The 13720-nt window shown below is 41.7% G+C and overlaps 1 protein-coding gene across 4 annotated transcripts in view; it reads right to left on the reverse strand.

Moving 5' to 3' along the window:
* KDM3B (lysine demethylase 3B) overlaps positions 1-13720 on the reverse strand; it is a 69942-nt gene that overhangs the window by 23217 nt on the left and 33005 nt on the right. For all 4 annotated transcript variants that reach the window (XR_008579257.1, XM_054841588.1, XM_054841589.1 and 1 more), the window contains 6 exons: positions 12514-12728; positions 11289-11441; positions 8666-8773; positions 6118-6245; positions 5235-5511; positions 3980-4236 (listed from right to left, as the gene is read on the reverse strand). Coding sequence is in view for 3 of the 4 variants with exons in the window: in XM_054841588.1 (XP_054697563.1) it covers positions 3980-4236; positions 5235-5511; positions 6118-6245; positions 8666-8773; positions 11289-11441; positions 12514-12728 (1138 nt within the window). In the remaining variant the exon portion in view is untranslated. The remainder of the gene's footprint in view (positions 1-3979; positions 4237-5234; positions 5512-6117; positions 6246-8665; positions 8774-11288; positions 11442-12513; positions 12729-13720) is intronic.

The following is a 13720-nucleotide window of genomic DNA, read 5'->3' on the forward strand; positions in this document are numbered from 1 at the left end:
AATCAGGTTAAGTTACCCTAGGCTGGGTCACGCCAAACCTTAACTTCTCAGGAAAGGAGATTATACCACTTCTCTGGGCAGCCTATACCACCGCTAGAATGTAATGTAAGAATTTTCTCTTATACCCAGATAGAATTTTCCCTGAAGCAACTTGTGTCCATTGCCTCTTGCCCTGTTACCATGCATCCTTGTGAAAGGAGTACCATCGTATCCTCTACAACTAGCTTTTAGATGCAAGATTGATCAGATCCCCAAAGCAATCTCTTCTCTAGGATGAAGAGAACCAGTTTCTTCAACCTTTCTTCATGTGTCAAGCTCTCCCACATTTTAGTCATTCTTCATGGCACTCCACTGGACCCTTGCCAATTTTTCAGTGTCATTCTTCAACTGAGGAGACCAAGACAGGAAACAGTGTTACAGGTGTGGCCTAACAAGTGCTGAGTGGAATAATCACGTTCCTTGATGTGGTCCAGCTGTATGCTTCCTGATGCAGTCCAGGACAGTTTGCCCTCAGAGCTGCACAGTGCAATGCTGACTCATGTTCAGGAGCTGCTGAGCAAAGTCATACAAAAAAAGGAAGCCTACAGAGGGTGGAAGCAAGGGCAGGTAGCCTGGAAGAAATACAGAGAAACTGTCCGAGCAGCCAGGGATCAGGTTAGGAAAGCCAAAGCCCTGACAGAAATTGGTCTGGCCAGGGATGTCAAGGACAACAAGAAAAGTTTCTATAGGTCTATATGTCAGTGATAAGAGGAGGACGAGGGAAAACGTGGGTCCCCTCCGGAATGGAACGGGTGACCTGGTTACCCAGGATATGGAGAAGGCTGAGGTACTCAATGACTTCTTTGCCTCAGTCTTCACCGGCAAATGCTTGAGCCACACTGCCCAGGTCACAGAAGGCAAAGGCAGGGACTGGGAGGATGCAGAACCGCCTGCTGTAGGAGAAGATCAGGTTCGAGAATATCTAAGGAACCTGGAGGTGCACAAGTCCATGGGACCTGATGAGTTGCATCCACGGGTCTTGAGGGAACTGGCGGATGAAGTGGCCAGGCCACTCGCCATCATATTTGAAAAGTCCTGGCAATCCAGCGAAGTTCCCACCAACTGGAAGAAGGGAAACGTAACCCCCACTTTTAAGAAGGGAAAAAAGGAAGACCCAGGGAACTACAGGCCGGTCAGTCTCACCTCCATGCCTGGCAAGATTTTGGAGCAGATCCTCCTGGAGACTATGCTCAGGCACATGGAAAATAAGGAGGTGATTAGTGACAGCCAACAGGGCTTCACTAAGGGCAAATCATGCCTGACAAACTTGGTGGCTTTCTACGACAGGGTTACAGCGTTGGTGGATAAAGGAAGGGCAACTGACGTCATCTACCTGGACTTGTGCAAGGCATTTGTCGCTCTCCCGCACGACATCCTTGTGTCTAAATTGGAGAGACATGGATTCAATGGATGGACCACTTGGTGGATAAGGAATTGGCTGGATGGTCGCACTCAAAGAGTTGTGGTCAACAGCTCAATGTCCAAGTGGAGATCAGTGATGAGTGGCGTTCCCCAGGGGTCAGTACTGGGACCGGCACCCTTTAATATCTTTGTTGGCGACACGGACAGTGGGATCGAGTGCACCCTCAACAAGTTTGCCGATGACACCAAGCTGTGTGGTGTGGTCAACATGTTGGAGGGAAGGGATGCCATCCAGAGGGACCTTGACAGGCTGGAGAGGTGGGCCCGTGTGAACTGCATGAAGTTCAACAAGGCTAAGTGCAAGGTCCTGCACGTGGGTCGGCGCAATCCCAAGCACGACTATAGGCTGGGCAGGGAATAGATTGAAAGCAGCCCCGAGGAGAAGGACTTGGGGGTATTGATCAATGAGAAGCTCAACATGAGCCAGCAGTGTGCACCTGCAGCCCAGAAAGCCAACCGTGTCCTGGGCTGCGTCAAAAGAACCGTGACCAGCAGGCCGAGGGAGGGGATTCTCCCCCTCTACTCAGCTCTTGTGAGACCCCACCTGGAGTACTGCGTCCAGCTCTGGGGACCCCAGTACAGGAGAGACATGGAGCTGTTGGAGAGAGTCCAGAGGAGGCCACGAAGCTGATCAGAGGGCTGGAACACCTCTCCTATGCGGACAGGCTGAGAGAGTTGGGGTTGTTCAGCCTGAAGAAAAGAAGGCTCCAGGGAGATCTAATTGCGGCTTACCAGTACCTGAAGGGGCCTACAGGAAAGATGGAGAGGGACTGTTTATCAGGGAGTGTAGTGACAGGACAAGGGGGAATGGGTTTAAGCTGAAGGAGGGTCGATTTAGAGTAGATGTTAGAAAGAAATTCTTTACTGTGAGGGTGGTGAGGCACTGGCACAGGTTGCCCAGAGAGGTTGTGGAGGCCCCATCCCTGGCAGTGTTTAAGACCAGGCTGGATGAGGCTTTGGGCAACCTGGTCTAGTGGAGGGTGTCCCTGCCTGTGGCAGGGGGGTTGGAACGAGATGATCTTTAAGGTCCCTTCCAACCCAAACCATTCTATGATTCTGTGTTCAGCATGCTGTCCTCCAGGACCCTGGGCTCCTTTCAGAAGGGTTACACCTCTGCTAGTCAGACCCCAACCTGTACTGCTGCTTGGGATTATATCAGTTTTCTACAGCTTGTCTTATGCAAGTAAGACTAGGCAATAACATCATCCACTTATGATGGTCTTAAAAATGTAGCTTTACACTATGTCTCTAGAGGCCATAAATAGATAATGTGCAGTTTAACTATTACAGTCAACACTAACTACTCTTCACAACAGAATGTCAATGCTCCAGAAACACCAAGATGACTCTTCATGAACAGCAATCTATTATTCCTCTCAATTTGACCAACACAACTGTTGTTTCTCAGTTATGTTTTGCTCATATACATTCTATATTAAGCATCCAGGCATTCGAGTGGGGGGGTTGTACCAGAGTTCCCCACAAGTTCTTTCAAATTTACATTACTCTGTGAAAAGCAGAAGTCAAGAAAGTGAAAAAAATACATTACATGATAGATCTGATTCAATGTGGTGAGAGAACGCATAGAGTTGCAGGGACAGAGATACAAGTTGAGACAGGCCCTCTCAAGCCTTCAAGGAATAACTTGCTTTAAAACAAGTGATCATGATTTCTTGGCCTGTACCCAGTGCTGGGGAGCGGGGGGAGGAGAAAGAGTATTATTGGATTCACTTTCCTGTAGCAGTGATGTATTTTCCCATACAGTTCTCTCTACCAAAAACACACAATATGAACCATTATTAGGGTTCCACCTGACAAAGAGGGGGAAAAAAAAATCTCCTATGAGACAAGCCATTTCATCATCTTCCTCATTCTATCTGCCTAAGCTTTTGGAGAAAGTATTCTCCAAGAAGAGCTAAGCCTTGATAAATTCTACAGAATCTATCCTTCTTTTAAACTAAATGCTTTTAACCATGTCAAATACCATTGATTTGTTCAGTTGGGGTTTTTTTAAGGTTATTTCCTCCAGAATGGATTAAAGAGAAATAAAGTATCCTTATTCCAGAATAAGCATCCAGAAATAGCAACTACACCTAAAATTCTTAAATTCATATTCTACCTTAAATGCTTTTCAAGCATACGTAAATTTTTTTAAGGAACTGTTTTTCGTCTTTTTCTGTGGTATGCTCTTGCAATATTTTTAAAGATGTGGAATTTAAAATGAGCTTTTATAGGGATGCTGATTATCAATTAAACAATTTAAAGGCTATCTTTAACTTGCCTTCTTGGTCTCTTGCAAGGAATAGCTTCTCCACAGCAGTAGTAAACCAAACTACAAACTAACAATTAGCATAAAAATTCTCTACAACTTTGTGGGGTGGTGAGTTTTTGTGACATGTTGCATTTGTTTCAACATTTAAGAATAAGATACTGTAAAAACATTTAGGTAAAAACTATTAGATCATCATAAAATTCTTCCCTAGAACAGACATCATTGAAAGAATACAAAATTATTTACCGCAGAAGCTGCAGAAAAGACTGGAGGAAAGGGGATTCCTGTGTCTAATGGGACCTGAGGAAGCTTTCCTGGCCCTGTGTGCAGCAGATCTCTGAGACTGGAGCCTTCGGCTTTGTTGCTAGATGTCACTGGGCCCAACAAGAGGCTATTAAACAGCTTCGGGGTTAGTGGGGAAACCTTTGTACTGGAGTTGAAGGAATCCAATCCAAAGGGTGAATGGGATTCTTTATTAAGCACTGACCTCAGTGATCCTGATTCTGCAAGATAAATATCAACATGGGGGGGGGGGGGGGGGGGGGGTGGAGGAAAAAAGTCAAAGTTCAAATGATCACAAAGTTCTCTGAAATTATTTGCTCTTGCATTAAATAGGATATTGACAGAATCTTGTGGTAAAGGTAAATTATCACTGCAACAGTGAATAAGGCACCTCAAAGAGAATCAAAGACATCATGTACATAGATTTTACCCTTAGTATGCCGTTAGTTAAGGTTTTGAATAGCACAAATACAATCTGAAAATGCTTGATACACGAGGAACCACAACTTTGTAATAGACTCAGTTAAAAAAAATTTCACTGACTTTCTGAATTGTTTCAATATGAAATATTTCAAATTTTAACCATAGTCAAAATATTACAGTGGCTAAGCCCTGCAAAACTCGTGAAAGAGTCATGAATATTTAACATTGACATATAAAGTAGTTCCTGCTAAACATATGGACAGGAATAAATCTTGTGTTAGTCATGCTACCTCTGACAACTGAGATGTATATTCTGTAAACAGTTATTTCATATTGAGAATCACACTCAAACTATCGAGTATTAAAGAAGTTCTAAGCTTTCATCTAACCCTCCAAAGTAGACTCTAGCCTCTCAATTCTTTGGAAATGCACTCTTCTCATAGCACACAAACTAGTTTTATATACTTCAATAGTTATAATGTTACAAAGCTGCATCTGAAATTAATTAATATCATTTTACATTAGGATACCAGCTGCTTATTACTTAGAAAATAAATACAAGAACTGGCACTGAAATAAACTGGGAGTGACAAGACTATTTTAATTTTCAGCTCTATCATCATCTTTCCAGCTTTGCATATTCCTAAGTCTGTAAAAGAGAACTGGTTCTAAGAGGCAAAAGAAGAAAAATGACCATGTTCTTTTCTGCTTAGAGCTAGAGCTACTTAGAGCAACCAAGCAGTATGTTATCATTTATCTTTTCATTCCAATCCCAAAGGGCATATCATCTGCTCACCTTTTGTTTCTTCTTTTGCTTTTTGCGTTGCTAAATCTGCAAGCCAGTGTAAGGCTGATGATGGAGCTGTTTCTGGACAAAGTGGTCTGTTAGTCTTTATTTCACCAGTGTTATTGGTTGGTAATGTCTCTGTTTTTACAGATTCTTCTATCCTACTATCAGTTGCTTCAGATTTTGGAACACTGTCCATTTCTAGTTGCCCCACTCCTGCTCCTGGTCCAGTGGAAAAGGTGCTCTCGTTTCCAGAGACTGATGCACTAGCATTTACAGTCGGAAGCTAAAACAAAAATATAAACAACTGATTAATGTTGAATAAAGGGAAACTTGGGAGACATTTTAGTTATCCAATGTATTGGGTTAGTTTGTTCATTTAAGTGCACAGTAGAGTTCCTCTATGCTTATGTAGCAGCAGAGTACAGGAGCTTCTTCTCTTCGTACATTAGACCTTGCATTGTGGTGTAAATTCTTACCACATCATCTTTTAACACAAACCCAGGCTTTTCAATTTCTTTTTTCACATGCGGACTTTTTGTGTGAACAGAACTGCTCTAGATTCAGCATACATTTAGGAACCATAACAAAATAAATGCACATGTTGCAATCTATTCATAGTGGTTTGTTTTAAGGTACAGCATCAATAGGAATGGCTTCCTACCCAATTTCTACATAAGAGTATTTGCCCAAATATCCACTTTGTATATAACAGTTGCAGCACACATCCCCAAAAACTGTCCCAAAAGATTTTTGCTAAGCTAAAACACTTAGAATACATATGGAGAAAATAATTTGTGTTTCTCAAGAGATTAATCTAAAGGGTCTAATGTTTTAATAGATCTTAAAAATGTAATGTCAAACAAGGCAATTTCAGCCTCAAATTACATACCTGTGATATTCCATTAGTGACAGCTGGTCTCAACACCGATTTGTTCTGCCGGTTAATACATGGACAATTGGCTTTAATACCCCATTTGCCTCGTGCTGCATGAACCATGTCTCCAATATTGTAAAGCGCTGGAAATAAAGTTAAAATCTTTAATATCACATCACGACTAAAATCTAAAACCAAGGCCTTAACTATAATACATATTCAGAGGGGTGGGTGTTTTTTAGTATTACTGCTAAGTATCTTTAAGATCACGTGCTACATACAACAAGACACTTGTCTCCAAACAGTGTGGAGAAGTGTGCTAACACTAGCTTCGTGACATAGCTGAGAGGTTGTCAAGCCTGGAAAAATCCTATAGATTATCATCTGCTCCTACTATTCCATGTGGGGTCCAAAGATACTGCCATGAGGCAACTTAGAACCATCAAAAGAGACTATATATCCCTTGGAGCAACGTTAAAAGGATCTGTAGCACAGGTGGTGCTCTCTCTCTGTCCTCCCAGTAAGAGGAAGGAGGTGATGAATTGAACAGGGGAATGCCTGGCTGTGTGGACGGTGCCATACTCAAGGTTTTGGCTTCTATGATCACAAATCTACCTTTGAGAAGCTGGGTCTCTTGGGAGCTGATGGGATTCACCTGCCCAAGCAGGGCAAGAGAGTCTTTGCCAACAAGTTGGCCAGACCTATATGGAAAGCTTTAAACTAGATTTAGTGGGGGAAGGGGATGGAGATTTGAGCAACAGAGAAGAGCCAGGGGCTGATGGTGTATTAGGAACCAACAGGGAAACACCTGTGAAATGCCTCAAAGAAATTTGAGCATGTTCCTCTCAAGAGATGACAAGGTTGATAGCCCAGCTGAAGTACCTCTATATACCAATGCATGCAGCATGGATAACGAGCAGGAGGAGCTGGAAGTCATTGTGCAACTAGAAAGCTATGATCTAATTGCTATCGCTGAAACATGATGGGACAAAATGCACAACTGGAACATTGGAGGTGGGGGGGTTGCTCTCTGTGTAAAAGAATGGATTGACTGCACAGAGCTGTCTTTGAAATACAGTGATGAACAGGCTGAGAGCTTATGGGCAAAAATTAGGGGCCAAGCCAACAAAGGAAACCTCACTGTTAGTGTTTACTACAGGCCGCCCGACCAAGAGGAGCCTGTTGACAAAGTGTTCTTACTTTGACTATAGGAAGCATCACACTCACAGGCTCTGATCCTGATGGGGAAATTCAATCACCTTGACACCTGCTGGAAAAGCAGCACAGCAAGCTGTAAGCAGTCAAGGAGACTATTGGAGTGCATTGAGGATAATTTCCTAATCTGGGAGACAGACAGCCCAACCAGACGAAAAGCATTACTGGACCTGTGGCTCACCAACATAGAAGAACTAATTAGAGATGTCGAGATTGGTGGCAGACTGGACTGCAGTGATCGTGCCCTGGCGGAATTCACAATCTTGAGGGATATGGCCCAGGTAAAGAGTAGAGTCAGGATGCCAAATTTTAGGAGACCGAACTTTCAGTTGCTTAAGGAATTAGTGTATGGGACTTCCTGGGAAACTGCCCTTGGGAACAAAGCAGCTGAACAGAGCTTGCAGCTCTTCAAGAACATTTTTCTTAGAGTGCAAGAGTTCTCAATTCCCATGTGTAAAAAAATCAAGCAAGGCAGGCATGGGTCAGCAAGGACCTCCTGGTCAAACTAAAATGTAAGAAGGAAATGCACAGGCAGTGAACAAGGGACATGTATCCTGGGAAGAATACAGAGACACTGCCTGGATGTGTAAGGATGGGATCAGGAAAGCTAAGGCACAGCCGGAGCTGAATTTGGCAAGGGATGAAAAGAATAATATGGGCTTCAACAGGTATGCTGGCCAGAAAAGGAAGATTAAAGAAAATCTACACCCCCTCCCACCCCCACTAAATAAGACAGGAGAGCTGGTGACAGCTGACATGGAAAAAGCTGAGGTACTCAAAAATTTATTATTTTTTTTTCCTCAGTTTTCAAACAGGTTTCCCAGAGAAGCTGTGGATGCCCCAGCGCTGGAGGTGTTCAAGGCCAGGCTGGATGGGGCTTTGGGCAACCTGACCTAGTGAAAGATGTCCCTGCCCATGGCAGGGGGTTGGATTAGATGATCTTTAAAGGTCCCTTCCAACCCAAACCATTCTATGATTCCGTGATTTTTAGGACCAGTTATGTAAAGAGTCAAGTAAATGGTCAGCACTGACTACTTTCTTTCCCTCCCCCCTAACAGAAAAGAAAGAGATCTGTCTTGCAAGTTAACCAAATTTACTGATACAATTAAAAACGGCTAGGCACAAGAAGTCGCAGCTAGTGTCAGAAGAGTGTCCACTTCAAACCCACAGCTTGATCTTACTTGGGTTACCTTCCCTTCAACTATTCCACTACAGCAAGCGAACATCTCCTGTAAATCCATGCTAGGAAAGGTAATAGCTAGAACACCAACTATCTTAGTATTTTTTTTCCACATGCTTGCTCAGAATTGAGAAAAAAAACGGGAATTTTTCAAGTTTTAAGCATTACCTGTACCAGGAATGATCTGTGTTGGCATAAGATTCTCTGGTTCATGAGACTGACCCTTTGCACACTTCAGCCATGAGAAGACTTCCTCATCACCAATCTCCTCTGTCTCTGGAATAAAGACACAGACAAAAATTTTTTACAAAAGTCAGTAGAACTTTACAGTACAGAATGTTTCTGTATCAATACTGTTTCTTTAGACTCTTTACAGTGCAGGAGATTAATCCAGTGATCTCAGAAATAAACTGTAAATACAGACCATTAGAACAGGATCTACAGCAATTTCTTCGCCTCTTCACGTTATAAAACTACCAGAGTCATTTTCACTTTATATCTAGTAGCTTGTTACTTTCAATCACCTAAAAATGTCAGCTTCTAGCCTCAATTTTTGAATACTGTACTCTTGTTCTCATTATGCTTTCCTAAGTAATCAAATAAATCTATCTTTTCTTGTCATCATCTCCCAAGCTTTTTCAACAAGTGTCTGCAGATCAGTTCCAGGAAGAGGAAACCAAGTTCTCCTGTCAGTATATCTACTTACGAAGCTAACAAGTAGCAAATTAATAGTTTGAAAAGTAGTCTGACAAATTTATAATTCTTCAGATTTTAAACCAAGTTGAGCCTACAAATATGTAGCTGTATAAACTACATGCCATTCTCTTCCTTTAAAAAGGAAGGAGGGGGTGGAGGGGGTCAGTGGGGGAGAATATGAGAAGGATCATATCAAACTTCATTTCAGGGTCCTTTAGATCTGGTATCTGCACAGGTTGTTTCTACAGGACAAAGTTCATAAGCCTCTTGAGGCAAGTAATTGTATTTAAGTAATGCCTTGGTTCTACATTTTGGCCTATTCCAAAATTTCAGACTTGATTAATAATTCATAATTACAGTACCGTTTTCAGGTAATCATTGATAAGCAATATACATATACATACACACTCCACTATCACTTGACATTGTAAAATATCAGTCTTTTCAATGCTGACCCTCCTCTGTACACCAGTGAGTAAAAACTTCTCATATGTCCAGGACATCTCTTCATTTTAACCTGGCACGGGTAAGGTTATCCTATTTATTTCCTTGATGCGAGAAGACAAGTGGTTAAGAGACTTACTGCCCTTGAATCATGGACATCTTTATACCACATTCTGTCAGTGATATATTCAGTCCCAAATGCTTTTATCAAACATACACAGTGCCAACTTTCAACTATTTCCACTGTACCCTAGTTAACCACATCTTAAAAATTGTTGTGCTCTCTTCTGGTGTACTCTGGCAGTAATTTCATAGGCTTCATTATTATACTGGGTCTGCCTGGGATGGAGTTAATCTGACTTACAGCAGCTTGTGGTGCTGTGCTTTAGACTTGTGACCAAAACAATGCTGATAACACACTAATGTTTTAGCCACTGCTGAACAGTGTTTGCAGTGACCAGGTATTCTCTGTTTCTACCTCTACCCAACCCCTCAGTGAATAGACTGTGGGTGCACAAGAGGTTGGGATGGAACACCACCAGGTGGATGATCCAGACTAAGCAATGCCATACAACGTCACAGTCAGCAATAGAAACAGAGAGGAGGGAGTTAAAGGGTGGTAGCCATCTTTTGCTTGGGGAACTGCTAGGCAACAGTCTGCCTGTGAGAGATGGTGAGTGATTGCTTTTGCATCACTTGCTTTGTTTCTTTTTCTCTTTTTTATTTCTCCTTTGCTTACTAAACAATTATCATCTTGACCCACAAGTTTTCTTGCTTTTTCTCTTCCTTTCCTCTTTCTCCAGTCCTCGTGCCGGAGGAGTGAGCAAGTCGCTGTGTGATACTTAGCTGCCTACTGGGGTTAACCCACAACAATGATAAAAAATAGGTGACTTTTTATCTATTTTAAAAAATACATTGCTTTTATAATTCATTCAGTGTTCTCTGGCACCTTTATCATTATGAATAGACAGCAGTACTCACACTTATTAACATCCAGTATTTTGTACATCTGCTCCATAAAATAACGTAATTGCCACTAATAGCCTTGCACTTATTAAGACTGTCCAATGTCAGCACCCATGCTACCAAAGTGGTCTCCATACAATAAAATACACAAAAAAAGCAACCAGGTATTCACTTCTTTAAACACAGTATGCCTCTATTTGTTAGAAATTGAGCTTACTGACCTTATTCCTGAATTACAAACCCTAGTGTGTCAGCAAAGCCAAAAAAGAAGAAAACTTTCCAATCTAACTCCTTCTTACAGAAAGGAGTTCTCTGCAATGTATGCTAGTTCATCTTGTGATGGTTCCAAACTGTTAAGATATTACTTAATTTTTCTTTTATACTCTCTGAGGAAAAGATGGAACTATACAGTAGTCTGTCTCAGTACACAGCCTATGCCTGCTGATGTTATAATTTTAACATACAAATTCAAACCAAACAGATAAAACACAGGTATCTAAGGAAACGAAGAACGGAACAGCAGCATGAAAGACGGTAGTGACAAAATTCCAAACCTCCAGCCTCCCAAGCTGATAGTCACTAACTCTCCTACAAAACCTTCAGCAACTTCCCAGAAATTATCCCCACTGAAAACCAGCCAGTTCAAAGATTACAGTGGTGTGGGGGGGAAATATCCAGTACTCACCACTACGTGGACGATTCTTCCTCAGCCGGTAACAGTCCAGACAGACCCCAAAACCACATTTGCGACAAACCCAATGAATATTGAAGAGTGTTGTCTCACATACATCACACATTTCCCTCACGCCACGTACTGCTCGCTTCCATGCCACTTTCTCTATAAAGAGAAGGAACATTAGGAATTATTGCTTTGACCTTTTGCATTTCTCCCACCTAATTTGAGGTTATCACAGTAACACTGATAAAGAAACAATTCACAGAAACATGACTTGAGGGCAGAGTATAGCAAAACATACTTTTTACATCCAGAGACACATTCCTTGCTAGTCTTGTGACACTATTAAAATCCCCACTTCTAAGACTGGGTAAGGTCAAGTCCCAAAATGCACACACTACAAGGAAACAGAGTACTTTACAGAGCTTTGTTGTAACTGAATTTCAAGGAGCACTTATGGAACTTACAGCAAAATTATAAAACTTCTGCTAGTTTTATGAACAAATAACGTGAACTTATAAAACTATAAAGAATGCGTATTTAGTTGTACTAATTGGATGCCTGTTGACTCCTTGGATTCTAAACCAACACGTTTGCTGACGAAGGGGAAGTGCTCTCCTAACGGCTGCCCCTGAACATTCCAGAAGCTGGAGAAAAAAAAAAAAAAAAAAAAAAATCACACAGAGCTATCCATGTGATAGGCTGAACTGGATAACTTCAGAAAATTTCTTCTAAACCCACTCCCCTTGTAGTGGCAACGCTGTCAACTAGTTGCTCAGCTGAGTCCTTGCAGGCTGAATGCAGGTGCTGCTCCCTCCCTAGAAAACCCTGAGCTTTTGTGTGATCTCCCTGGAGCATAACAGGATAGGAATATGTAAGAAAAGTTGCTCATTAAAGCATAGCTGGGTCAGTGCGGTAGGTGTTCTGGACTTAATTCTGATTTTCTTATCAGCTGATTTCTGCGTTTATTTATTGAAAAATAATTGAATGATGTCTGGAAAAGTTACCATTAGCTTCCTTGGTAGTGAAGCTGCACTGATCAAAACAAGAAAAATCCCAAATGCTGGTCCCACAATTACACACACCCCAAAGAAGTGAATACAGCCTTCTCTTTAGAAGAAAAGGAAAAGCATATTAACAAGGAATTCTATTAGACTTTCAACTCTATGCCACTGCATTGTACACACATGACACAGAGAAGATGGACAAAAAACACGTCAAAAGCCCAGCTTACGATGTGGCTCCACCATCATCATTGCCTCCTTCTCTGACATAACAAGCTGGCAGAACTGGTCCCCAACATTGGCCAGGATATATTTCGAAGTTTCCAAATCGATCCCCTCTGCAGGGGAGGAGGAAGGAATCCACAGGCTCATGGCATCAGGGTCACTCTGTTGTGGGTTCAAGAAACCCTCTACTCGTAGAATACCTTTTCGGGTAAATATCAGCCTGCAGAAAACAGGATGGAGTAACTGAGAAGCTGCTCAACCACCTTTAATTAACTTACAATGCCATCTATGTCAGAACATAAACCCAGAAAGATGAAAAAACGCTTGAGACAGAGTGCTATACTCTACAGCCAGTACAACGATCATGCAAATCCAAATAACACAAAGAATAAGGTACATGGAAGGCAATGGGCACAAAATCCACTCGAATGAATCCCCAGGTCCCAGTAAGCATTGGTGGGAAATTCCACATACAGAAAATTGCTACAGCTTGATAAGTCACATTTCTCTATGCTATCAACAGAAAGAGATGACAAAATTCAATTTATTTGGGCTTCTGTGTGATGCTGCTTGTAAAATTGTGCATGGTTCTAATTCTCTACTTTAACTCACAAGAAAGTAATTTCCCAACTTTTGGGAAACCAGTATTTCAGTTCTGGCTAGGGCTGCTAGCACTTGGCAACTGTTCTAACAGTTCACATTACAAGACATACAAAAATTCTTATTGTATCTACTGTTCTTGCCACTGCTCTCCACAGAGATGAGTCACAATTGTTTTATCATTATTTGTGTGGTAAAAGGTATAACAACATTACAGAACCCTGAATGCCTCCTGCCACTATTAAAGGTAACTTCACTTTCAAGCAAAAACAATCTTATCTCTAATTTCAATGCTAGATTAATTTTTTAACAACTTTAAGAAGAGAAGCAGCTATAATCCTTACTGGATGGGTGGCACATACTAAAAAATGCACTTCATCCTTTATATGCCAGAAAGTGAACAAGCATCTTTTTGGAAAAAAATGCATAGCACTTGCTAGAATAGGCAGTTAAGGAAGATAAAGGGAATCGTGACAGGTCAAAGAACTGTTAGACCTGTACACAACACAGAGAGAAAACACAGGCAGTGTTCTACTCCTAAAAATCAGTTCTATACTCAACAAAACCTAGTCAAACATTAGCCTCATGCTGGCAATGTTTAGTTACTTGTTG

This window comes from Grus americana, chromosome 14 (genome assembly GCF_028858705.1).
Source record: "Grus americana isolate bGruAme1 chromosome 14, bGruAme1.mat, whole genome shotgun sequence".
In the NCBI taxonomy this organism is placed as follows: domain Eukaryota; kingdom Metazoa; phylum Chordata; class Aves; order Gruiformes; family Gruidae; genus Grus; species Grus americana.